Raw genomic sequence first — 27,436 nt, forward strand, 5'->3', positions numbered from 1 at the left:
TGGGCCCGAATTGCAGCACATTTTGCAGCACACAGCCTGTTCAAGGCAACGGAGAGATACGGTAGAGGGCTCATTCTTTTGGGTTTGGAACGCTTCATCTGACATTATTACTAGAAAAAACTTAAAACGTATACAAATTTTTTTCATAAATCCTGCCTCAATCCGGCCTCAAGCTCCTTTAAGATGTTGACATTAGGGTTCAGAAATCATATATCCGCTCATTTTTCAACAGACAAAGTTTGACCATAAAATGTATATTTATATTGTGAGTAGATGTATGTGATGGAAAAGATCAATATATGCATTTATTAGTGCTATTTTAACGTTTTGTCCTGCTGCCTATCTCGCCGACAGAAAGGGTTGTGTTCAATGGCGTAACGTATTAAGCAACGTTTCAAAACAGATATAGATCATCCCTCGATCTATTTTGTTTCTATAAAGTGTTAATGTGGTTTATAATTTGTTTTAATATGCGTGACTTCCAAACAAGAGCATTTAGTTCAGTATACCCGCAGTAGGATGGATTAATAAACTATTAATAAACCATGCATGATATACACTCACTGAAGAGAGATTGTGGGGAAAAAATGCATATTTCTCGCTAGAAATGTCATCAAACCACACTTTTAAATTATATAACTTTTAAGTATATGCATTTTTAATAAAGAGGAATGAGGAAACCGCTCACGGTGATCACCTGCTCTGAGCGTCACATATAGCCGCAGACGGGATTACATTGGAGTCAATTGTATTCTACTTGCGTCTGAGAGAGACGCAGATGGGTACCTTTTGCGTCAGTGGGTGTCGCTAAAGGGTCCTGACCAAGCGTCGGTTTTTGACGAGTCGGGAGTGAGACTGTGTTGGCTGCTAAGGTGTCAAGAGGAGGAAAGGAGAATACGTCGTTTAATACCAGCAACTTGATAAAACATCTCAAGGCGCATCATAAAGCTGAGTATACAGAGTTTGCTAATGCTACTGCAAGACCACAACAGCCAACATTAGCTCAGGTTCTGTAAAAGCGACAGACAATGGCAAGAGACGACCCACGGGCGTGTTGGGACTCAGCGGGCTGTTGGCGCGGCGCCATTTTATTTATTTTTATAAATATATCTGTTGCAAATACAACCTGTTTTCATTGCATTTTTAGCAGTAACGTATCAGTATTCGGTATCGGCGAGTACACAATTTAAAATACTCGTACTCGGTGTGAAAAAAATGGTATCGGGGCAACCCTAATTGATAGCAAGCGTTATATTACAAATAAGTATTTCTTTACTTCTCTTCCAGTGATTCACCCTTTGTAACAGTTAAAGGTATAGTCCCTGATTTTGGAGAGCTAGCAAGATTTGAAAGTGGCACCTCCTCTAAGCCCCACCCCCTCCTCCCCCCTCCCGTCAGCGCTCCGTCCAAAGCCACGCCACCACAAACTTTGGGGAACGCGCATTTGCAGGAGTCGAGTTTTCCAGTACATTTTGGACAGCACATTTTCAACAAAACTACCCCACGTCTCACCCAAACGTGCATCCTGCCCACCCAATCAAAATTATGGGGATCCTTTATTTTTTTATAATTTTATTTTTTTATAAATATAAAAAAATATCACAGAATATCTGTACCGTTTCTGATTGGGTGAGCACAACACAGAAGTGTTCAGAAAAGCACACAGAGCACACACTGAAGGCTGATTTATGGTTCCACGTTACACCAGCGCAGAATGGTGCGCGTACCCTACGCCGTAGGCTACGCCGTGGCTACGCCGTACCCTAGGGCGTAGCCGTGGCTTCAGAGCCTGCAGGGCAACGCAGCACCGCAGCCACCGCCACCCGCACCGGCGCTCCGCACCGGCACAGAGTAGCGGACAACCTGCGCCACAGAATCGCACTTTGGCTTTCTTTTTTTAGCCTTTTTAGCAGGGCGAGCCGTTACATTCGACGTGACCGCCCGACCGTGAGCTGGCAGTGAAGCCGGGAGCGGCGGCTGCCCTCTGATGTCAGGCCGAGGTTGCCAGTCGGTCTGGAGGAGCGGGGGGGCGGGGGGAGGGGTTACACTGGGACACTCTGAGCCGAGGAGGACCCGTGGGAAGTGGAAACGGGGGGCTGGAGGCAGGCTGGAAGCAGAGAGACGTGACGAGTGCGCGCATGAGACAGAGGGGGGCGTGGGCGGGACTTAAAATGAAGGCATCTGATTGGTTCTTTCCCCCCTGCCAATCCTCTGGTCCTCTGACCAATCCGTGCCATTCGGAGTGCAAATAACAGATTGGTCAGGGTTTTTACAGGATTAAAGCTGTCAGAGAGGTCGGATTTTTTTCTTTCCTTTATCTGAACACATTATTCACTGGCTACTCTCAGGATGGAAGGACCATTTCACCCAGTATAACAATAAATGTTTTTGAATACGATTACAGACTATACCTTTAATGACATAGATTTTTTTTTACCATGGTCATATATAAGACTGAGAACTGAGAGAAAATATTTGGGTGTCTAAAGTCACTAAACTCTTCCTTTGAGATAAGAACCCTTTAAGATGATTGTGTTTGCCCATTGACTCCTCTTTTAATCCTACATTTTTATGGAAATTTGTAAAGAAAAAAATATATCTGATTATAGTACCGGTAGGTCTTTTTTTATTTAGACAAATGCAACATCAGATCAATAAAAACGTAAAGCTTTTTTGTGTTATTACCGGTTAGACACAAATGAAACCTAAGAGAAAAGGTCGTATGGACCATAGGCGCCGGAACCGTGGGTGCTTCGGGGCCCGAGCACCCACGGGGAGAGCAGAGTAGGCGAGCCCTCATGTCAACAATCACTGATTGGCTAAAGCGGTTTTCAAATAAAGGGCGCACAGCCGCCGCCGGCTTTCCCATTCAAGTGTATGTGCTGCCGCTGCGCAAGAGCGCGCTCCTGACGCACGGCGGGCGCAACGCGGCTTTCACCTAGAACTCGGCGCAGAGCCTGCGCGCATACACCTGTGTAGGCTACACATTTGTTGCAAGTTGTTTGGCGACCGAAAAAAAGTTTTTCCGGTCATGGCGCCGTTTTCCCACTCATTTGGACGTACAGTAGCTACAGCTCGGTTTGCAAAATGCATGTGTCCCTGATTCAAAGAAAAGCTCTGGCTTTAGTTCTTCTTCTTCTGAGGAGGAGACGAGCAGCAGCAGCAAGGAGGGGATGGGTCCACGAAATCCTCATGAGAACACAGGATTTGGGGGAATACAGGCTCGTTCGGGAGCTACAGCTCCATGATGGCCAGGTCTACTTCAGGCTGAATCATATTTTATTAAAAAACCTTTCCGGGGGTGCACGGTGGCGCAGCTGGTAGTGCAGCGGTCTCACAGCAAGAAGGTCCTGGGTTCAATTCCCGCCGGGGGACGCTGTGGGTGCTGAAGTGCGTGTTAGTTCCCCCATGACTTCAGTGCCCACACCATGGGTGGGGTTGGCGAAAGGATCTTTCTGTGTGGAGTTTGTATGTTCTCCCCGTGTTCCCCTGGGTAGCTAGTGTGAGCTACCCTCACAAAAACATGCACACAGTCCTGGGCTATACATGTCCCCTCTGGCCAACCGGGGCGCCAGATGGGGTGGGGAGGATCCGGCCGGAATAACGTGATCCTTCCACGCGCTACGTTCGGCCGGAGAAGCCCCACCCTGTCTGGTGAAAAGATGCGGCCTGCTCACTCCTCAGGTTAAGGAGGAGACCTGAGCTCAGTGCAGGGCCCTCCCGGGGTTGGTAGAGGATGGCAATGCCCAGGACTGTCAGTAGGTAGGAGCACGGGGTGGTAAAAATGGGAAAAAAACCGGGATAAAAATATTAAAAAAAAAAAAAAAAAAAAAAAAAAACCTTTCCGAACTATTTTGTTGTTTTTTAGCTCATGTCAGTCATTTTAGCGGACCTGTAGTGCTTCAGTTTGCAAAAGTATTGACACGTGGTCTTTTCATAACCATATTGATCAATGATTCAATTGATCCCCAGATGAGGCATGGAAATGCTATATTTTATTTTAAATTGACATTTTATTGTTAAAAGAGCAAAAGAATATCACATTTCTACCACTTTTAAACAGGTGTGTCCAAATTCTGTGAGATTTCTCTCCACTTTTGTCCCTTTTTATTGATGTCCCGATAGGCCCGATAGGCCTGCAGTCTCATCCCACAGCTCCTCACAGACTCACAGCCAAGATCATTCTTTCTTCCATGTTGATCGTCTCTGATCTACAAGCTGCAACTTTTTTTTCTCCCTCCACCTTCTCTCCTACACCGCCGAGATGCCGTCACAGGGCGCACGGTGAAATTAAAAAAAAAATAATTTCTACTGTTGTAGATTAGAAACGATCAAGAGGGAAGAAAGAATGATCTTGGTTATGAACTATAGAAATATAGCCTCCTTTTTCTCAGATGAACACCCGAATTTGTTAAGAATTTGATTATTATTTGTGTGTGTGTGTGTGTGTGTGTGTGTGTGTGTGTGTGTGTGTGTGTGTGTGTGTGTGTGTGTGTGTGTGTGTGTGTGCGTGCGGCGTTCATGTCCGTTACCGCTGTTGAATCTACGTTGCTGAATTGCTGAATCTTGTGCGAAACGACACTACATGACATTCAGCACCCACCAGAAAAAACATAATTCGGCGCCTATGGTATGGACAATAATAAGTACCCTCCCGACTGCGTTCATAGGATTTAAAAGGGCGTGCAGGGCAGATGTGTTGGCTCTTTGCTGGTGTTGTGCAAGTCAACACAACGCCCAAAGGGAAAGACATAATCAATATTCTAAGTTAGGTGCTTGTTCGCTGCATATCATTCTAGAAAGGCTTTTAGGTTGTTTCATAAGTGGAAAGCATTCAAGGCAGGTGCCAACCTCCAAGAAGTGATGCTAAGGACAACCAAAGCAATGCTCAGAAAATTAATGGATAAAAAACAAAAGAAAGAAAAAAGAGCAACATCTTAGACTCAGCTCACTGAATATGTCAAATTTTGAGGTCCATGGCAATACTTATGTCTGAAAAGAAGATGGAAAGATGTCTGAGGTTTGCAAAACTACACCTAAAAAAAAAAACAACAAGACTTGTGAAACAACATTTTGTGGACAGATGAAACTAAAATATGGTGCAACCAAGTTGCACATATTTGGCCAAAAACACACACGACTGAAACACTTCATACCAACTATGATTTGGGGTTGTTATGCAGTCCCAGGACCCGTCCACCATGCAGCCATGGACTTGACCATGAATCCCTTCTCTGTATAATTTTAGCTTGCAAAAGAGTCTGAAGATCACCAATAGTTCAAGTTGGAGACAACTAGGTGGAAATCACCGCAAAAACAAACTAACAAACAAAAAGTTAGAAATAAACCAAAACCTTAAAGCAGCACAACGTAACTTTCAGCTTTTCTGAGTTTGGCGGCATCTTTTGGACAAAAGCGGTATTGTTTTACCAGAAAGAACACTACGTTTCCCATGAGCACCAGCGCGTACTGCCGGAAAATTCCTGTCCCGTCGCTGCATTTGTTTTGATGAGAGGAGACTGGATGCTTTTCTGTTTCACCAAGTGAACAGAAGGAACGCAAAAAAAAAGATGTTAAACTGCTGGAAAGGAACTGGAATTTACCGGGATACCTTAAACAAGGAAGCCAGGGAGCGGTATATGGAGAAAATAATGATTATTAACGGTCTGGATCCATATGAAATCACTACTGAAGAGCCATATGTTTCAATAAATTTGTATAATACAACATACAGTACATGTTTTGTATCTCTCTTACTTCTCTTTTCTTTTTTTTTTTGACCGCTGTATTATGCTGAAGAGGCTCCTCGTGAGATTATTTTTTTCCTCTGCAGCTACAAATAAGAGTTAATATTTTTTCCTCAACAAACTAGTTTTATCTGAAGATTGGGGTTAATTGCACCGCAGAGAGCTGGCCAGCAACTGCGTTTAGCTGGAGAAGTGGGAATAAAACCCGTGTTTGGATCCGACCCGTCTGTGTGAGTGTTTGTGGTTTAAGGCTGTTTATTGTTCTGCGTTAAATCGACGCAGAGCCTACGGCGTAGGGTACACGGCGACACGCACCGTACGTTGCGCGTCGCCACGTACCCTACGCCGTAGTTGTGCGTCGATTTAACGCAGAACCATAATTCAGGCTTTACTGTGTGTTTGGTCGTTACAGCCAAGATCCAAAGCGAGCCGACGACTCTTTCACTCTTTTACTCCGTTATATCAGATACTTGGCCCGCGTGGTTCTGCCTCCGAGCAGGAAACCGTTGAAAAGTTAAACCATTAGGATCTTTTCCCTGGTCTGTTATATGTGGAGCTGCTGCTGCTGCTGCTGCAGCAACAGGTTACCAGCTTCTGCGGAGCTCTGCGCTCCAAGCCCCGCCCATTTTCGTCTCGACTGCGAATCGGGAAGGAGGGGGAAGTGACGTATGTGCCGTAAAGCAGTCAAAGCCGTAAAATTTGTAGTTTTTAAGTGTGGCAGGGTTCCTACCATGCTCCTCAAAGTTACATAGTGCCAGTGAAGGCGATACAGACTCCCTCAGATCATGACAGAGGTTCATTAAACCTGTTGGAAGTTGATGTACCATCACAATGACTCTGGAAATATGATATTAAGGTGGAAAAGTTACGTAGTGTCGCTTTAAAGTTATTCTGGCTAAAGATGGATCTACAAACTACTGAATCATGGGGGTATCTAGTAATACCCATGTTAACCCACACTCATGGTTAAAAACACACACCTGGTCATTTTCACACACATCCTCACATTAATACCCACACAGCACACATATAACAACACCCCCCCCCCCCCCCCCTAATCATGAACATTATAAATAAATTAATAAATACCTAAATAAATAAATACCTGGCTTGACGCTGAGGCTATATTTACCTTCTTTATTAGGTGAAACCATTTTCATAAACCCACACTATATTATTATAATATGCTTACATCTGTAAACAGTCCTTCATTTATCCTTATGGATGTCATCTCCTCTGGAGTCTCTGGAGAACCAGGTCGCCGTTAGTGCTAAATACCGGTAGGGGGCAGCAGCACACTACGGTTAATCTGCCCAAAGGTCAAGAAGAAGAACGGTGTTTCTGGCAGTTACCAAAGAGCGTTGAAAAAGAGATTGAAGGATTGTTGTGACAGCTGTTGCTCAACATGTGATGATGTGATGTTATATTATTTTTTGTCATTTATTTATTTTATGTCTGAATGTATTTTATGTATTTATTTACTTATTTATTATTTATGTTAATTATAATTTTCAATATTTTGTTTATCTTCTATGTGTCTAAGTTAGGTTTTCCGTTTGCATTATGAATAAAGAACTTGGCAGGGATCAGCAGGTTATTGAGTACAAAGTCACCTATTTTATCTTCAAGGGTGGTCCCAAATATGATATCCTCTCTTGTTAGGGGGTTAGTTAGAAGAATTTTCATTGAGATCCAGTCTTGTAAGTATTCCCAGAAGGACCCAGAGTACGCGCAGTAAAAGAATAGATGGTCTGTGTTGTCTCAATATCATTATCACAGAAGGTACAGCTGTTATTGTCCAGATTGAATCGGCGTTGAAGTTATAACCTTTGCAACTACTAACATAAGTCTTCGTTGCCCCTGCTTCTCACCGTTTTTCTCATATTTTATTACTATAATTGTATTTATTTATTTTATATTTAGTTGTTTTTTATTTATTTTTTACTTTGGACCTGCCATTTGTTTATGTCCTTGCTTTACAACATATCTGTTACATTTACTGTTGCACTCTTATAGTGATGCAGAATGTGTTGTGTGCCTTATAAATCTACATGCTGTTTTATACGTTTATATATGCCTCAAGGATTTGTACAATATTCAAGTGTTCAATAAAAAAAGAGGTTATAACCATAGACATATATACATAGACGCCTCATCGACCCCTGCTGCTGGGGCCGCCATCTTGGTGCAGGCACCCGCTCCACTCAGTGTCATCTGTCTGGCTGGCGCAATTAAGTGTCAGCGCATTTAATCATCATCATAACTTACTAACAAACGTCATAACTTGCAGAATACAAAACTTTTTTTTCTTCTGCAAACGTCATACATCTAGGCAAGATACCGGACATATGATTCAGCGTATCTTAATATTCATATCTCTATAATCTATCTATCTATCTATCTATCTATCTATCTATCTATCTATCTATCTATCTATCTATCTATCTATCTATCTATCTATCTATCTATCTATCTATCTATCTATCTATCTATCTATCTATCTATCTATCTATCTATCTATCTATCTATCTATCTATCTATCTATATATTCGTCATATATGAAACAAGATTAATTGAAAGAAAGATTAATTTCCTGAACGACATGCAATAAAACACATATTAATCTCTTTCTCTCTCTCTCTCTCTCTCTCTCTCTCTCTCTCTCTCTCTCTCTCTCTGTATATATATATATATATATATATATATATATATATATATATATATATATATATATATATATATATATATATATATATATATATATATATATTTTAGAGTCCTTTGCAGAGCTTCTTTCTCATGCTCCCTTTCTGCAGGTCAAGAAGGTTGAGTTTGGCAATGTGGTGTAGCTTTATTTTTAAATTTTTTATTCTATTTAAATTTTTTTCATTTATTATTTTTTATCCCTGGTCTCGATTGTCGTCGATTTGTACAGGAATAGGCGGCACGGTGCTCTGGCATCTTCAGTACTGTTATGTCTTATGCTGGGTAGGATCATAGATATATATAAAGGCCTTTCTATATCTATGGGTAGGATGACCGCTCCAATATGGCGGCCGTATTTCTCGCGATAAGGCGACGTACATGGACGCCATCTTTGTTTCCCCCCCCACTTACGTCACACAGTTCGGTACACTCTGATTGGCCAATCTCTGCGCGTCTCCGAGTACCCGTATGTCCCCTGTAGTGTGTGTGACCTGTCTCTGGCCTTGGCGTGCAAGCGTGTGCTAGTCCGGTGAACTCTGTTAAGTGTAACTAGTTTCGTCTCCTACTAGAAGTGGGAGCTGGTGGAGCAGAGTTTAGCCACGATGCTGACATGTAGGGCCGCCTGGAGGAAGCTCGCCCCCCTCGCGAGAGACTCCTGCAGTCTGAGCCGGCAGACTGCAAGACGAGCAGGTAAAGTTACATGTCGCTGCTTCACCTGCTGTCCTGCACTTTGCTGCCCCTGATCTCATTTACTATTGCAATATTAAGCCAATATTGTCTCATTAAACCAATAAGAGTTGATTTCTCTTAGCTCAGCTCAGTCCATCTGGTGCGACCTTTGCCTGCTTGTTAGAGAGCTAACAGGCTAATGCAATATTGCAGGACATTTCCAGCATATTATTGTGTATTTTTTTATTTTCCTACGTGAAGACTACCATAAACCAGCCAAATGCACACATTTATGAGGTGTTTTCATTCAGTATTGCTGTAAAGTGTGAGGTAATGCACCTTTCTGAGGTTTTACTCACCTGTATATGTGTCAGATCAGATGGTTTTTGGGGATAAAAGATCAATAAGTCAAATTTGTGCAGTGTTTAATTAAGTACTTAAGTATTAAGTGTGCATTTCCCTTTATTTTAAGTGATGTTATGTTCAAACTAATGTTGAACTTAAGGTTTTAATGACTGCTTATTTCATACCAGCACATACTGGCACTTGCTTTTATTTATTTACCTTTTTAATTGAAATCAACATGCACCTGCACATGTATGCTGCATACAGTGCTGTGAGGAGGTATTTGCCCCACTTACTACATTTATTTTCTTCTTTTTTTTGTCATACTTGATGTTTCAGTTCATCAAACATTTTTTTAATGTCAGAGAAATATAATACGAGTAAATGCAAAATGCAGTTTTTAAACGATTTCATTTATTATGGAGGGGAAAACGTTACCCAAATGAATCTGGTAATTGCCCCCTGAACCAATAGCTGGTTGTGCAACCACTGGTGGCAACAAGAGTGACGAGTGTTTGCTATAACTGGTGATGAGTCTTTCACCCTGGAGGAGTTTTGGTCTGCTCTTCTTTACAGAAATGTTTTAATTCAGCCACATTGGAAGTTTTACGAGCATGAACAGCCGGTTTAAGGCCAGCCTGTGGTTATGTAACAGCATCTCTGTTGGATTTAAGTCTGGACTTTGAGTAAGAAAGTCCAGAACTGTCACTTTGTTGTTTTTGGAGACATTCAGAGGTGGACTTGCTGGTGTGCTCTGGAGCATTTTCCTAATGCATAACTTTGGTGCGCTTGAGCTTAAGGTCGCAGGTTGATGACTGGATATTCTCCTTCAGGACTCTGTGGTAGATGGCAGGATTCATGGTTCTGTCAGGTACAGCAAGTCGTCCAGGTCCTGAAGCAGCAAAGCAGCCCCAGACCATCACACTACCACTGTCAGTTTGAGGATTGTCTTATTTGAAATGTTGCCTTAGTTTTACGGTGGATGTAACGGAGGATTCCCACCTTCCAAAAAGTTTCACTTTTGTCTCATCAGTACACGGAAACATTTTCAAGAAGTCCTGGGGATCAACAGATCTTTGTGTTCTTTGCGGTCAACAGTGGGTTTGGCCTCGGGTCTCTCTCCCATGGATGTCATTTCTGTCCGTCTCTTTCTTACTGTTGAATCCTGAACGCTGACCTTAACTGAGTTAAGTGAAGCCTGCAGAGGTTCTGATGTTGTTCTGGGCTCAACCTCCTGGATGAGTCGTGGATGCGTCTTGAGAAGATTTTCTACATTCGTGAATAATGACGTTCACGGTCGTTGGCTGGAGTCCCAAAACCTTAAAAACGACTTGTTTGTAGATGTCAGTGACTTGGTGTCTCATCTCTTCTTAAATTCCTTTAGATCGGGGTATGATGGGTTTAGCTCTTTGAGATCTTTTAGTCTACTTCCTGTTGTCACACAGGTTTTCTTGATTGTGCAGGTCTGGCAGTGATCAGGTCTCAGTGTGGCTGTAGATGTTGAACTCAGCTTTCCAAAAAAAAAGTGCATTTTTGCATTTATTAAACGTTATCTGTATATTATATTAGAATTTGTGGAAAAAATAAGAAACATGCAAGTGTCACAATAAAAAGGCAAAAACAGAAGAAATCTGTACGGGTGTCAAATGCTTGACAGCGCTGTACATGCACAGACATGAGCATGAACGAGTGTAAACTGCATATCACTGGCGCTCCTTTTGCTGAGTAACTCATCCAACTGCTTTTCTGTGATGGATCATAATTAGAGATATGAAATAATCTTCCTCTTCTGCTGTGTTTTGATGGCTCCCAACGTTTATCTGGAAGTCACTGACGTCTAATATTAAACCAAGTACACTGCAGTCCAGATGTCAGCCATTGCAAAGTCACATGCCTCAAGCACATTTTGTTTTTAAGCCAAGTCGAGGAGAACGGTGTTGCAGCTTTGTGAAGCAGGTGGCAGTCAAAGGTGCTGAGATTGTCAATTATATAACCGCAGCAGAAACATTATCACTCTGGCAAGAAATCCACTATTCAAATGCTGGTCACTGCTTTATTACTTTATTTTAAAAGAATTACCTCTTATCAGTCATCGCTCATATACAACCTTTAGTTTAAAAGCAAGTCTCTCAAAACTGTATTATTGTTTTTCAAAACCAGCACATTTTTAAAACACTTTAAAGAATTCCAAAAAAGTATTTGAGTATTTATTAGAGCTTTTAAACTCTCCAAATGTTTTGGAGATTTAAATAAATACCGTCATCAGTCAGCTGCATCCTGACAAGTCTGATCTACAGAAACAACCAGAGTGATAAGAATCTGCAGTGTGGCCTTGATAAATGTGTAAGAATTGCTTGGGGGTCGTATTCTGGGCACCTAGAGACAATTTGTATTGTAATAGACGCTATGTAGATAAATGCCATGTAGATGAACTCTTTTTCTCTCTTTTCTTTTTTTTGAAAATCATAAAAGCGACGCAGCTCTGATCACTGATGCATGTTTTTATCATGTCTCTTAGGGTTGATCAATGGCAGGACGCCGTGGCGTGTTCCCGCGGCTCAGATGTCCACCGGGCCGATGGGCGGAGACAACATGAAGTACGCCGCGATGGTGGGAGCCGCATGTGTTGCTGGCATCGCATATGTGAGTAAGCTCCGTCAGTCTCGTGCAAGAGTCAAAGTAATTCATGTTTTTCATATTATATCACTCTTTGTGATTGTACGTTGTTGTTTTTTTTAATCCCCAAAATTTGTTTCAACCCGATTTTGGAGAAAAAAAACACAAACAAGAACAAACATCCCCTGATGTTTCTGACGGATGGATACAAATCTAAATTTAGGTGTTCAGCAACACCGTTTATACTATGTTTTTGTTTTTATCCCTGTTGCTTGTTCATACTTGTGACACTCACGTTTACGCTGTTCTGTGGAGTGATGGTTGATGGGGAGGCGAGTCACTGTGTTGTTTGTTTTTAACTCGACAGGCAGTCGTAACCATAAGGGGAGACCAGCGACGATATCAGGAACGTATAGAAGAGATTTCATCCAGACCAGAAAAAGCTAAAACACTAGCTGCTACACCCGCCGGAGAATCCCCCGGTGAGCTGCCCACAAAACAGATTTTAGTCAGAAGTGTAGAGACATTTTTGACTCTTGACTGAGGCTTATAGCAACAAATAATTTATACTTAAGTAGGTTACCACAAGCGATAATATTAATGGTTATTTTGCTATAAACATATAATCCACTCTCACTGTAAACTGCTTCGATTGATGTTGTTTTGGTCCTTAACAAAGGTTTACGCTCATTAGCCCTCAGAATAGACCTGCAGTTGGTTTAACTCTTGAATGCTCCTTCGATTTAATTCTGCTGGAGGATGCTTTTCGTGGTTCAGCTGACAAAGTCGCTGAGAAAAAGGTGGGATTTTTCCTTGCAGCATCCTCTTTGAGTGGCCAGATAATAATAAGTAGTATAAGTGATGAAAAATGATCAGGGCCCTTGCACATTAGCTGGAAACCTCACTGTTGCTGTTTTGATTGAAAGATTTTATCTTCCTAGACTTCAGTTTAATGGTATTACGTGGAAGAGGACAGTTTGAATCAGCTGACTTCAGCACTCAGTTAAGCTTCCTCTTTCTTGCCATGTAAACAGCAAAGTTGGAAGCTTCTAAAGACAAAACTGTCTTTAAAAGGGCACTTGAATAACTAGTGGACTGGTTTACATCATTCAGTGACGTAAACATTCTGTAAAGTTCTTATATATATATATCCTTTATTTAACCAGGTAAAAACTCATTGAGATTAAAACCTCTTTTTCAAGAGTGACCTGGCCAAAATGGCAGCATAAAAAGAATAAAACAATACATACATACAAACACAGACAGTCAGTCACACATTCTGGGGAAACAATAGTAAAACAATGGTAAAATTTACACAACGGGGCAGTCGCAAGAACCGAGAGAGCTAATTTCTCTGTCTTTTAAAATGGATTTAAATTTACCCAAGGATACAAGCTCAACCAATTTCAAGTCCTTCTGCGCATCATTCCAAGTTGAGGGGGCAGAAAACTTGAACGCCTTTTTACCCAGTTCAGTTCTGGCTCTCTTACATTTTACTTCGCTTTATCCACATGGAAAGATCAGTTGAAATGAATGAAATAGTAGATTTTCAGTTTCAAGACTTTCCTCTGTTCTGTTCCAGAGAAAAAGGCCGAACCAGCGTCGAAGGAACAGTCAGCCAGTGAAACAACAAAACCCCCTCCAGGTTACCTGCTTACTTTTTTCTTGAATACTGACACGTGCATGCTTGAAAGTGCCTCCTGTGTGCACTGTATGTGGTATAAAATCCAAATTATTACATGCTATATTAAGTCCAAATTACAGATTTAAAAGCATATTGCATTTTTAAGACAGTGTAGAAATGCACCTCAACATACAAATGTGGAAATAGTGACACCAACTGGTGGAGTTGGGTAACTACAAGAAAGTAACAGCAGGCTGTACACAAAAACTGTTTTTAACTGTGTTAAAAATAGTTTTACGACGACACGTGCACACTGGAGGCCTGTTTGGATGTTCTAAACTTCTCTGCACGAGTGTTTTGTGTATTCAGATTTCCTGCTGGTCAGTGCATGAACCGGGTCATTGCATCTGTTTATTTTCTGTGTAACACAGTAAACAGGCCATTTTCCCTTTTTCACTGCAGCCTCTGGAAAGTCTTGTGTCATTACCGCTTCTGTTTTATTTGTTTTGTTTTGGATCACATTGTTGTCACCATTAGTTACAAATATGTTGGCTCATTTGCTGTCATATTTGAGAGGTTGATGTCATACTCGTGTAACTGTCCTGATGTTGCACTAACATGTTTTTTAGCTTTGTGGCTGCGGCTGTTTAATGCATCTCAACGTTAACACTTGCACACCCTGTTTGGTGTTGGGCTGGTGATATTTTTGCATGTAAAAGGGTGTGCAGAAAGTAGCTCTGTGGTCTTTAACCACAAGCTGAGCAGCTCTCGGTTGTAAGTGTGTTAGTGTAAATGCTCTGCAGGCTGTTCCCAGGGTACAGCATGGGCCCTGGTCATCTCCGCCCTCCATAGTATCTACGTAGTTTTGTTTAAATGTATTACCTCGACAGCAGATGAGCCCGTGGTAGAATCGCTACCAGAAGAGGCGGCAACCGCAGCTGCCGTGCCTGTAGTTGAGGAGGGTAAGATCTGACGAGAAACAAAAACCAGAGTTTTTGTTAGGGATGTCCCTTGTTAGTTTGTGATCCGATACTTTCGTAACACATTAAAAAAAAATTAACAAATACAAAATACCGTATTTTCTGGACTATAAGCCGCTACTTTTTTCCTAGGTTTTGAACCATGCGGCTTATACAAAGGTGCGACTATTCTGTGGATTTTTCTTCCACCGCTAGAGTGCTAACCGGAATTAGAATAAAAACTAAGACAAAATAAATGCAAAGAAGAATACGCTACTTCTTCTTTAGCAGATAGAAGCAGGTAGAAGCAGATTTCAAACAGATAAATAGATAAATAAATACCGGTTATTTTCTCTTGGTTCAGTCCAGTTTTAATCAGCAAAGTTGCTGCCGTGTTAAAAGACACTGTTAGGAAAGGATCTATTTAGGTACAAACATGTACATCATTTACAGCTCAAAATCCTTCTGTACATGTAGTAAATATCTAATCCAACAACATAAATATCTGCGGCTTGCATATCTTTTTTTTTTAAATAAAAGTGGGTGCGGCTTATATACAGGTGCGGCTTGTATATCTTTTTTATTGTTTTTTTAAAAATAGAGTGGGTGCGGCTTATATACAGGTGCGGCTTATAGTCCAGAAAATACGGTAAATGGATCCAGGTTGTCCCCCAATTTTATTTTACTCACCTTATTTTATGATTTAGCACTTAAACTGTGAAGTTCTCTTTGAAGTAGCAATCAAAAAATAATAGTGCAACTATTAACTAGTAAAAAATAGTGCACATTTAAATGTAGATTTGAATTAAATAAAAACAGCAGCTCAACTTAAAATACCCAGCAGGCATGTAAACAAATGAGCAAATAAAAGAGCAACAGTGTCACAAAGTGAGGCACTAATGTGCTTTTTAGACCGTTCTCTTACTACTTACTATCCTTTTCTGGCTTAAAGAATGAAATATTTATTGTTTATTTTATTTATTTACCTCTGCTGTAACGCTGCTGTGCGCATTTGCAGATCAACAAAAACCAACAACTTTATTGATCTCACTTTACCTGACACACCCCACACTTTGCACCCCCATAGCTTTCTTCATATAAGCAGCATTGTCGTGCAAAATTACCCGTTTCTTGTTGGTACACCAGTTGTTTAGCATTTTTTCCATCGTCTGTTTGATGCGCTGATCAAAATAATGCAAATAAAATACATATCCGATCCCTGATCGGGATGCAGCGTCCGATTTCGATCAAGTCTGCAACAACGTGATCGGATCAGGACATCCCTAGTTTTTGTTCATATTTTTCCCACAATCTGACCTGAGAGATGACTTGAGCTCAGTTTGGAGAGAAAGTTCACATTATAGCACTTAAAAACATGGGCGGTTTTTGCTGTACTAACAGAACCACTAGCACCCTCTGAGCCGCCCCCCGCAGCGCTTTCAGAGCCAGAACCAGAACCAGAGCCAGAGCCGGCTGTGGAGAGCGGTAAGCACTCGGTCAGGCCTGTGCATGTGTGTGGCAGTGCCGTACATTTACTACACCTGAGGGTTGATTCATTTTGACTGTTGAACGATCCGGTTGTACTAACAGAAGCAGCAGCAGCACCGGCCGCAGCAGAGCCCCCCGAGCCTCAGCCGGACCTTGTTGTAGCGAGTGGTAAGAGCATCGTCCAGCTCCGGTTGGACGGGGACAGCGGGATGGCTCACTCTTCTTTTATTCACCACCTTCTCTCCCCACCGTTAACATTTGTTTTGATTTCAGCTCTTCCCCTCCCCGCTCATGTCTCACTTTGTTTGGGTTCTTGTTAAGATAAAGGTTCATCTCACTCGTCTCACTTGTCTCTCAAGTGAATTTTATTTTACTTTTTTCACCAGGTCCGTTGACAGCATCTGTTTGTGAAAAATGATCGGTTCTTATGAGATCAAGTATTGATTTTTATCACTTATTCTCCTGATCTCTCCCAGAAACAGCCGGCACACACACCCCCTACCTCCTGATCGGTGGCGGTACGGCCTCTTTCGCTGCCGCCAGGTCTATTCGAGCCAGAGACCCCGGTGCCAAGGTCAGTCGGGCCTCGATGTTGGCTGAGATGTGATTTATCAGGCCTGAGTGTGTTGGTTTGAACATTTTTCTGCCGGCAGGTGCTGATTGTGACTGATGAGCCAGACCTTCCCTACATGAGACCCCCCCTCTCCAAAGAGCTGTGGTTCTCCGATGACCCCAGTGTGACGGAAACGCTGCGCTTCAAACAGTGGAACGGCAAAGAGAGGAGGTGCATTTGACGTTTTCTCTCCATGTCTGTGCTCTGGTGGGATCAGACTGTCCTGTCCTCCGATAGGACGTCTTATCCGCCTTATTCATATCTCTTTTTAAAAAAAATAAGAGATTCTACTGGTTTCTCATTTCTGTTCAGTTATAAAAGCCCATTAATCTTAACAGGTGATTGTCACAGGCTGTGTAAAAATAGATGCAACAACTGTGATGTCATCGGCTGCTTTGAGGACCGTTGTGAAGACTTAAATTTAGCATTTCTTTTGGTCTCTTTCACGTCATGTTTTACAATTATAACCAGGAGGGAGAGTATTTGGATTAAAATGTGGTGTAGGATAGTTGTAAGCTGAAATGTGATTGGACCAAAGTTAGAAACAGGTCTGTAATTATAGAAATGATTTTAAGGAGGACTATTAAATCAGAGCTGCTTAGTGTAGCTAATAGCAGCATAAATTAATTTTGGGAAAAGTGTATGTATTTTTCTTTGATGGGATGAGTAAACAAAGTCTTCATTCACCTGGTACTGTAACAGCATGTGGGGGGAAAAAAAGATTTCTCTTGACTTAAATGATACCTTCCAGCTGGTTGGTGCTGACATTGAATCAAAGGCTGTTCATGAAACCCTTTTTAATGATTTTGAATCATTTTAACAGTCTTGTATGTATTTGACAGCATCTACTTCCAGCCGCCGTCGTTCTACGTTAATCCAGAAGATTTGCACAAAGCAGAAAATGGAGGCGTGTCTGTCCTCACCAGCAGGAAGGTCGGTTCCCCCATTGATCGCTCAGTCTGCGCTAATATTTAATAGTCTCTCAGGTGTAAATTAACTTCGGGTATATATCCACCTTTACAGGTGGTTCACATGGACGTGAGGGGAAACAAAGTGAAGCTGGACGATGATACGGAGATCTCGTATGACAAGTGTTTGATCGCTACAGGTCAGGAGACTTTACTTTAATTACTGCACATGGCTTCAATTCAGAGGTGTTTTTAGATTTTCTTTTTTTCCGTCAGGTGGTATTCCAAGAAACCTGCAAGTCGTTGAAAGAGCGGGCGAGGAAGTGAAGAAGAGGACAACTCTGTTCCGCAAGGTCAGTGTTTGTCCACAAGGGGGCGGTACCTCCGCGTGATGATCCACGTACCAGTCTGACTCTATGATAAGTGGAGATAAAAGATCTGAATTATGTATAAGTGTCTGCATGGACAGCAAAGTGAAGATCCAACCCGTTCATTGCAAACACTTATGTCCTGTTCTGAGATAGAAGGCAGAGTAGAAGATATTGAGATTTTCTTTGGGAGTGACGAGAATGAGGAGCGTTAAGAACGAGCACATGAGAGGAGCAACCAGGTAGATTGAGATGGTGTGGAAAAATAAAGAGGAAACATAGTTCCATACATTGGTAGAAGAAAGATGGAGATGGCAGACAGGAGAAAAAGACCAAAGAGGAGCTTTCTGGATGTGGGGGAGGAGGATGCAGAAGACAGGATAAGAGGGAATGACTTGCTATGGACAAATAAATAGAAATATATTAAATACATAATACTAGGGCTGGGTGATATATCGAGATTTTAATATATATCGATATATTTTCAAACGCGATATGGTACGAGACAATATTGTTTATATCGATTTTAAATTTTTTCTAAATTTTTTTTAATGATTTTGATATAGCTTATTTTGTGACAAATTGACTTGAATGTTTTATTTGAGATTTGCACAAATGTTTTGTTATTTGCACAACTTGACAGTTGACCTTTTGCACAACTTGACCTCTTCTTTTCACCTCAGTGGAAAAGTCTGCCTGTTACTGTCTATATTGTATTAATTGCACAGTGTATTTTAATTTAATTGTTATGCAGGAAAGGGATATTTCTTTTATTTTATTCAAGAAGCATTTTTATTCTATATATGCAGGCAGTTTATTTTTATTTCATTTGTTTTATACATTTTGATATTGTGCAGACCTCTGTTAATAAAGGAACCTGTGTGACATTGGCACGAGGCTTTGTATTAAAACTGACTGTTTTTTTAAGGGTTTGCCTCAGAAAAAAATGAAGCTAACAGAGATGCTATGCTATAATGCTTTGGGGGAAACCCCAATTATGGCACAGAAAAAATATCGATATATATCGAGTATCGCCATTTAGCTAGAAAATATCGAGATATGACTTTTGGTCCATATCGCCCAGCCCTACATACTACAGGATGTACTTTTGTTTTCCATTTAACTGGTATCAGTCGGTATCATATTCGTAATAAACATGGACATATTGTATGAGTCAGGTTTTAGCAGTATCCGCTCCTGGTATTTCCCTGGGACAAAACCCTTTTTTTAAAATTTTATTTATTTATTTGTCCATATTTTTATAGCCACGAAGCGCCTGCCAGCGGGCGGCAGCTGGATCAGGGTGAGAAGGATCTCTTAAAACGCTGTGGGCTCGTTTTAGCCGGCGAGAAGCGGGCAGCGCGTTCAGGGAGCATGAGAGCAGCCTTTGACCTCCTGAGCTGCAGAGACAAGCGGGCGCTTTTCTTTCAGCAACTGTGCTGCTGGCAAACCAAACTCAAATATCTGAAAACGCGTCCTGCGGTGCAGGGAAAGGAGGACACGAGCAGCTTTGAGCGAGGCGGCTCTCCCGGAGTACTCGCACCAAGTTCAGTCTCTGCGGGGGCAAATTAATTTGATCCAAAATAGGTTGATCCCAGATTTTCCACCTACAGATCGAGGACTTCAAATCCCTGGACCACGTCTCCAGGCACGCCAAGTCCATCACCATCATCGGAGGAGGCTTCCTCGGCAGCGAGCTGGCCTGTGCCCTCGGACGGAAATGTAAGACAACTTGACGAGCTCCAGAAGCGACGACACACTAAACCAGTGTTAATTTTGCAATTAATAGTCCTTTCTTTTCAGCGACGGAGTCGGGGTTGGAGGTGATACAAATGTACCCAGAGAAGGGGAACATGGGAAAGGTCCTGCCTGAATATCTGAGCAACTGGACGACAGAGAAAGTCAAGACAGGTTCATCTTCATCTTGAACTATTTGCAGGGCCGAGGGAAAGAGATTTTCTTTGCATTGATTGATATCTTTTATTTTGAACATAAGCACACAAAAAATTAAACAGCAGAACAATAAATCAATAACATAAAAAAGAACAATAATAATCACTAAATAATAAATGTACAATTGTAAACAAAGTAGATGAGATTAATATCTAATTAATAGATAAGAGCAAATGTGTTATGCTTGAAGAAGGAGTAGGAAGAAGTAAAAAACGTAATAAACTCAATACAATTTTTTCAGTTGGACCATATAGCGTATACTTTGTCACGGTCTCTTCTTCCTTTGTCATCCTAGAGGGTGTGAAGGTCATCACTGAAGCGCTGGTGAAGTCTGTGACCTTCAAAGATGAGAAGCTGGAAATCCGGCTGAAAGACGGCCGAGTGGTGGGTTCACGCTCCTGTCAGGTGCAGCTCGTTAGAGACGGCGAGTGTTTACGTGGCGCTTGTCGTTGCAGGTGAAAACGGATCACATCGTCGCCGCCGTCGGCCTGGAGCCCAACGTAGACCTCGCCAAGTCCGCAGGTCTGGAGGTGGACTCAGACTTTGGAGGCTTTCGGGTCAACGCGGAGCTGCAAGCTCGCTCCAATATTTGGGTGGTAAGTTAAAGCATCTTTTATTAAGTTTTATGTTTAAACTGACTTAAGATAAGAAATTAAAGGTTTGTTTATCAATGGCTTCCTTAGAAGGTCAAGGTGAACTGCATTCAAGGTTCTGTTTGTGTTCAGCGACGTCTAATCTGCATGTTTTCATTCTGGGATCACAGCGCCCTCTTCAGGTCCGATAAAGTCATGATACAGCGCGGTGATATATCACCTCTTTCACTCCCTTTTGAGTAACTTGAACTGGACTGGGCTGGTACTGGAGCCAGCTCAGATCTGGGTCCGTTTTGGTACATTTTAACAACTGCTTTGCTTTTACACACACACACACAAACGTACTCATTACGTCTCCGATGTAGTGAACTCTGAATTTCTGTAAAGGTCCAAGGTTCACAAAGGACACAGATAACAGGGTTCCTCTCAGAACCTTGCATCATAACCTTTTTGTAAACGTTGTCTGCAACAAGACACTTGTTGCTATGCCAACTGGTGTTTCTAGATGCTGATCAGTATTAATGAACGCTACAACCTGGATTTATTGCTGCGGATGATGTTGAAACACCAACTATGTTTATTAAAGGTATAGTCTGTAATGTTGGAGAGCTAGCAAGATTTGAAAGTGGCACCTCCTCTAAGCCCCGCCCCTCCTCCCCCTCCCACCAGCGCTCCGTCCAAAGCCACGCCCCCACAAACTTTGGTGAACGCGCATTTGCAGGATTCGAGTTTTCCAGGACATTTTGGACAGCACATTTTCAACAAAACTACCCCATGTCTCATTCACCTGTAAGCGAGGCCGGTTTTAGGGGGGGGGCAGGGGTGGGCTGTGCCCACCCAATCAAAGTTATGGGGATCCTTTATACCCTACGGCGTAGCCGTGGCAACAGAGCCTGTGCGGCACCGCAGCGCACCGCCACCCGCACCGGCGCTCTCCGCCCTCGCCCGGATGGAGACGCCTCCATCCCCACGGACCCCCATACTAGGGAGGTGGTGTTTTTGGCTGCGTTTTCTCGTTTTCTGCGCCATTCTTCAGCAAACGTGACTCGAGTGTGTGAAGTTTTAAGGGACTTAAAATGAAGGCATCTGATTGGTTCTTTCCCCCCTGCCAATCCTCTGGTCCTCTGACCAATCCGTGCCACTCGGTGCGCAAAAAACAGATTGGTCAGAGTTTTTACAGGATTAAAGCTGTCAGAGAGGTCGGATTTTTTTTCTTTCCTTTTTCTGAACACATTATTCACTGGCTACTCTCAGGATGGAAGGACCATTTCACCCAGTATAACAATAAATGTTTTTGAATACGATTACAGACTATACCTTTAAGCTTTTACATTGAATTAACGAAGTTAACATTGTTTAAATTTAAATTCAGAACGGTTTGAATAATTCAGTCAAAGGCAGCTGTAAACAAATTAGTTTTTAACCTTGATTTAAAGGATCTGAGGGTTTCAGCGTTCCTGCAGGTTTCTGGAAGTTTGTTCCAGATCTGTGGAGCATAAAAGCTGAATCCTGCTTCTCCATATTTCTGGGGACACGGAGACCTGACCCAGAAGACCCGAGAGGTTTGGATGGTTGACATGGCAACAAATCTCTGATGTATTTTGGTCCTGAACCCTACAGTGATTTATAAACTGACAGAAGCATTTTAAAGCCTCTTCTCTGAGATACAGTATATTAAAACACCTTTTTCTGGAGAGCATTGGGGAACGTTCACAAGCTCTGACTGCTGATTTGGAGACATTAAGTCGTTCTGCTTCCTGTCACATTGATCAGGGAGATTTCCTCCGTGTACTACTGCTGTTTGATTCTGGTGTCCATTAAAGTTGTAGAGGGGATCTCGCCACCCTACCTCCACTCTCTAAGTGTGCATTCACCGTGATCCATGAAGGTGCAATACAGGAATCCCTGGTTTTTCGCAGGGGTTACGTTCCAAAAAGAACCCGTGATAGGTGAAATCTGTGAAGTAGTAACCTTCATTTTTTTTTTTTTTTTTTTGCAATTATTATACAAGGCTTCAAATTGCAGAGATCAGCCCGGCCCCACCGCGACCCGATTAATTGGATTTGAACGGGAGAAAAATGAGAAATGATTATGAAAATAAAATACAATAGGTATAGTAGGACACATTGTGACTTGCGCGTATTTCACTGCTCTTCTGACTGCCGCTGCATCCTGATTTTACTCTGAAGCGTCTTTTTCGAGAGAAGAACATAGTTATGGGTAGTTGTTGTCGCTCTTTTTTCTTCTGGGCAAAAAGATTCTTATAAACCGACATGCCACCATCGATTATATTTGAACTGTAATGAACGATTTATCAAAGGGTCCCGTTCTTGAGCTGCTCGCTGAAGCTCATTGGCCGTTCTCAGCATTGTTGCTAAGCGACCAACGTTATTGACACAGGAAGTGAAGAAGCGGGGAGACTGTTTAGCCAATCAGAATGCAAATCCGTGAAGTAGCGAGACGTGAAAGGTGAACCGCGTTACAGCGAGGGATTACTGTATTCTCTCCCCAGAGTGCTTTCATGTTTAATTGTGTCTTGCCGCTTTTAATGTCGATTTAAAGCACTTTGAATTACCTTGTGTTGAATTGTGCTATACAAATACATTTGCCTTGCCTTTCATGGACCATTACAGCGTTCTGCAACCTGGAGATGGTCCGTTTCCTCTACTTCTCTGTCCACAGTTGGCAACAAGTCCCCAACGTCTCTCGTCGCTGTCTGTTGTTGAGTTACATGCTTTGTTTTGTAGCCGAGGCGTTTTAATCCCCATTGTTCATCTCCTCTGTGTTGTTGTTGTAGGCAGGAGATGCAGCGTGTTTCTACGACATCAGACTGGGCCGCCGGCGAGTGGAGCATCACGATCACGCCGTTGTGAGCGGCAGACTAGCAGGCGAGAACATGACGGGAGCCAGCAAACCTTACTGGCATCAGTCCATGTTCTGGTGGGTGTTCAACCGACAACTCGCCGTTTCCTGCTTGTAATCGCAGCGAGAGGTTTACTCGTGTCAGAAATTAAAACATTTAAACATTTTCCAAGTAACATTTGTGGCTGCAGTCCTCGGAAACAAGTCTGCAGTGGAGACGGAGCGTATTGGAGAAAGCCCGAGCCGTTGTGAATTGTTGATTGCACATTTGAAATGATAAATGGGGCAGCATGTACAATTCGACTAATGTCTCAGAAGTAATCCTTTTAGAAGTCAGAGGAACATGCATGATTGATTTGAAGTGTTGAATACCATCATCTGTAAAATATTTAAAGTGCCTATACAGGACGTCAAAGCGTAGCAGTCAAATTAACACATGCACCAACAGAAAGGCATCAGGAAAAACACATTCAGATGATTTTTTATTTAGATTTACAGTGCAGCCGTCAGGAGAGTTACTGTAAGATCACAGATGATTATAATAGATGCAGACGGCCCGGATTGAAACTAGATATTGGAATTGGAGTGGAAAGCATTGTCTTCATCACTTTGTCCACGTCGCCGACTCCGGCTTGGGGAGAATATTCCCTCGTGTGTTTGTACGTAACCCTCGACTGACCTCACAGACTGAGACACCAGTGAGGCAGCTGATCGGTGACGAGGACCAAAACTCCAGCAGGAAACTGCCGCCGTGTCCGGTGAAGCTGTTTGTACAGGACAGGAATAACTGCCATGACAGGGTGGGCCAGTGACACATCCCCATGCTGTTAACAGTCCTCACTGACTTCCACTTGTGGCAGAACTGCAGTAAACGGAGGGTGTTCAGGCTCAGGAGTAGTGTTGTTTTTGGCATTTTAGTTTTAGTTTAGTCTTTGGGTCAAGCTATCATTTTAGTTTTTATTAGTTTTAGTCACGTTCGTTCTCCTTTTAGTCGTGTCAAGTTTCAGTCGACTAAAAGTCTGAGCATTTTAGTCTCGTTTTAGTCAGAATTGTCCTTTTAGTCTCGTTTTAGTCGACGAAAACTGATGACATTTTAGTCTCGTTTTAGTCAAAGATTGTATTTAGCCAAACCCATTTTGCAATCTAAACAAGGTTAACTTATTATTATATTATTGTTATCTTATAGACTCAAGAATACATTCATTCTAGATACAGAAGACGCTCTAATTTGAGTTTACAACATATTTATTTTTCTGCATTTTTCTCCCCGTCTTTTTCTATTTCGACGACACATTGGGTTTTCTTTTCCACGTCTATGTAGGAAAGCGTATCCAAAGATGGTTCTTCTTCTTCTTCTCCCAGCCCCAGAGCAGATCCCAGCGTTTCTCTATGTAACTTTGTTTTTAACTGACGTGAACCTAGAGCTCTGCGTTAACGGCATCAGCCTCTAACTCTGCAGCTGCATCTTCTGGATCTGATTCCCCGCTGCAGCGACTGGGATTGAGGACGTGACGTCACCCAGCAGAACTAAACCAGAGGAAACTACTTAAAAATGGAGATTTCGTCTTGTTTTGGTCAACGAAAATCAAGACACATTGACACAGCAGTTTTTATTTTGTAATCTACATTTTGGTCTTGTTTTTATTTGTCTATGATATTGCATTATATATTTAGTTATCGTTATCACCACATGAACAGCATTTTCGTTGTGTCTCGTTTTCCTCAGGTAATTAAAGGTTCGTTGACGACGATATTTTCATTGATGAAAGCAACTTTACTCAGGAGTGCTATGAAATCTGCGCTGACACATTTCTCTGGCGGAGGAGGCTTTGTCTCCAGCCGCGGGTTTGATAATGGCCAGTTTCTTTCTACCGGTACAAAGAAGTTGGCCTTCAGCCTCAGGAAGCTGTCTGGCCGTCCTGTGGATGCAAGTTTGTGAAGCACCAACCTGAACAGTAGTTGGATCGTTCTCGTTAGTTTCCAGGCAGATTAGGAGAGTTGTCATTAACCTGGCGACAGTTTGGGAAGAAAAGGGAAACAAACAGTGAGGTGGCGTTTCCTAGTTACGGTGTGACGAGTGAACACAACATTTATACTTACACAAACTTTGAAGTTTCGCAGTGAATTTTAGTAATGAGGGAGATGTTGGAGACGTTTTCTTTGCCATTTTTCAAAATATTTCTTTCATGTTAGTTACAGTAAAAACAGTATGAACCTTTTGTAAAACTGTTTCATGTTATAAAATGTAAGTTTCTGGGCTAGTGAGTGCTTGCAGAGAAATCTCACAGATGCGTTTTCCTCGCAGGAGCGACCTGGGCCCCGACGTCGGCTACGAGGCGATCGGCATCGTTGACAGCAGCCTGCCGACAGTAGGAGTGTTTGCCAAAGCCACCGCCAAGGACACACCGAAAGCTGCTACTGAGAAGTCTGGTAGGAGCATCACTATCTGGTTGTAATAATATAGGCTCCCTTTACCTGGGTGTGCGATGATTGTTTCTGTGCTTTACATGCAAAGGGAAAGGGCTTTTAATTTTTGCTGCAGAGTCGTGCTTGCTCTGGATTTCTTGACCCTCAGTAATGTAGAAGCTGTAGGAAAAGCTTCAGATCAGTTTTCTTTCATCTTTTAAATTAGGATTTTTACTTCTTAGATCTCATGTTTGCACCTTTTGAGAGCTTGTGAACCTGTTGTGAACTGTAAAGGGACGTGATGCTGATTCTAGTGACTTTAGGAGGATATGGTGAACCTTCTTATCAAATGTGTTGCAGGAACCGGCATCCGCTCGGAGAGTGAAACGGAGGACACCGCCACCACCGCCGTGGCCTCGGCAGCGCCGGCGCCACCGCCGCCGCCCGCCCAGCAAAAGGACGACTATGGCAAAGGTGTCATCTTCTACCTGAGAGACAAAGTGGTGGTGGGCATAATCCTGTGGAACGTATTCAACAGAATGCCCATCGCAAGGAAGGTGCGTACGGTCGTTTTCACTTAACTTCCCTGGAATGATCAATAATCGGATGTGATTACTGTAAAACGTCCGTGTGTTAACCTGCAGATCATCAAGGACGGGGAGGAGCACGCAGATCTGAATGAAGTGGCCAAGCTGTTCAACATCCACGAGGATTAAGACGTTGGAGGCTCGCTCAGGACAGCGAGCGTCGCTTCATGCGAAGACTGAACTCTGGCAGTGATTGCCATTTTCAATGAGTCACGACTGGTCATTCAAACCAAATGGGAGCATCAGTGTAAATTAAATTATGTTGTTCAATATTTGTTCAAATATTTTCATATTTGCAGTTTGTATCTGCTGCACTTGTTTTTTTTTTGTGGGGGTGGGTGTTAATTTCTGCACCAGAAGTCACCGTCTCATCTTCCTCCCACCCCCCCCCCCTTTCCTGCGTGATTGTCTCCGCTTTGCCTCACCAGACTCAAGTGTTCCCCTCCGTGTGAATCAGAGCAGCTTCTTCCAAGAAAAGCTGCAATAAAAGATATTTTTAAATTGGACTGAAGCTTTTATTTTCAGCTCTGCCTCTAGATAAGGAAATAAGTTGCCCCCCCACCCTGAGTTGGGATTGTTTTTGATGCTCGCTTGCCTGCGTGGCCGAGCTCATCTGTCCGGAAGCCTTTTAATCAGCCTGTTGGTGTCGTCGGCGGATTCGCTGCCGTCACGCCTGTAAGACCGAGGGAGTCCATCTTCAGCTCGTGACCTCAACCGAAAACACCTATTGGCTCCTTAAACGGGGGAAGGAGGTCAGGCAAAACGGGGAATTAACATGTGTTTCTCACAGCGTTTGGAAGCACTTATTAAGCAGATCCAATGTGCACTCGACAAAGTAAAACTGAAATGAAGCTTGGCCTACTTTCCCTGTCCGGGGGTAAAAATGGGCAAGCATGCAGAAATGTTTGTTCACTTGGGGCTTCTTGTTATTACGATGGACTCTCATGTTTTATATTCTCACACATTCTTGATCTCATTTGACACTGTGGGCT

At 42.5% G+C, this 27,436-nt stretch overlaps 1 protein-coding gene across 4 annotated transcripts; it reads left to right on the plus strand.

The window, feature by feature from the left end:
- Window positions 1-8,912: 8,912 nt before the first annotated feature.
- On the plus strand, window positions 8,913-26,950 carry aifm1 (apoptosis inducing factor mitochondrion associated 1). 4 transcript variants are annotated; one of them, XM_061739971.1, is made up of 20 exons: window positions 8,913-9,143; window positions 11,986-12,110; window positions 12,451-12,565; window positions 13,666-13,728; window positions 14,598-14,669; window positions 16,068-16,151; window positions 16,257-16,322; window positions 16,631-16,728; window positions 16,808-16,938; window positions 17,610-17,700; window positions 17,791-17,875; window positions 17,952-18,028; window positions 19,657-19,765; window positions 19,847-19,954; window positions 20,292-20,380; window positions 20,452-20,592; window positions 23,387-23,529; window positions 25,757-25,881; window positions 26,218-26,414; window positions 26,502-26,950. In XM_061739971.1, exons 1-20 carry the CDS (start codon window positions 9,056-9,058, stop codon window positions 26,571-26,573), a joined length of 2,079 nt encoding a protein of 692 aa, XP_061595955.1. In that variant the 5' UTR covers window positions 8,913-9,055; the 3' UTR covers window positions 26,574-26,950. The 4 variants fall into 4 exon arrangements, with proteins under 4 accessions (XP_061595955.1, XP_061595956.1, XP_061595957.1 ...); XM_061739972.1 differs by having other exon boundaries at window positions 14,601-14,669; XM_061739973.1 differs by lacking the exon at window positions 14,598-14,669.
- The last annotated feature ends 486 nt before the right edge of the window (window positions 26,951-27,436 follow it).

This window comes from Cololabis saira, chromosome 14, assembly GCF_033807715.1.
Source record: "Cololabis saira isolate AMF1-May2022 chromosome 14, fColSai1.1, whole genome shotgun sequence".
NCBI classification, from domain to species: domain Eukaryota; kingdom Metazoa; phylum Chordata; class Actinopteri; order Beloniformes; family Belonidae; genus Cololabis; species Cololabis saira.

Coding starts and splice junctions, on each gene's coding strand:
- aifm1 (XM_061739971.1), top strand. CDS start 9,056: ATGCTGACATGTAGGGCCGCCTGGAGGAAGCTCGCCCCCCTCGCGAGA. Junction 17,701..17,790: donor CTGTCCTCACCAGCAGGAAG/GTCGGTTCCCCC, acceptor CCACCTTTACAG/GTGGTTCACATGGACGTGAG. Junction 18,029..19,656: donor GGACAACTCTGTTCCGCAAG/GTCAGTGTTTGT, acceptor TTCCACCTACAG/ATCGAGGACTTCAAATCCCT.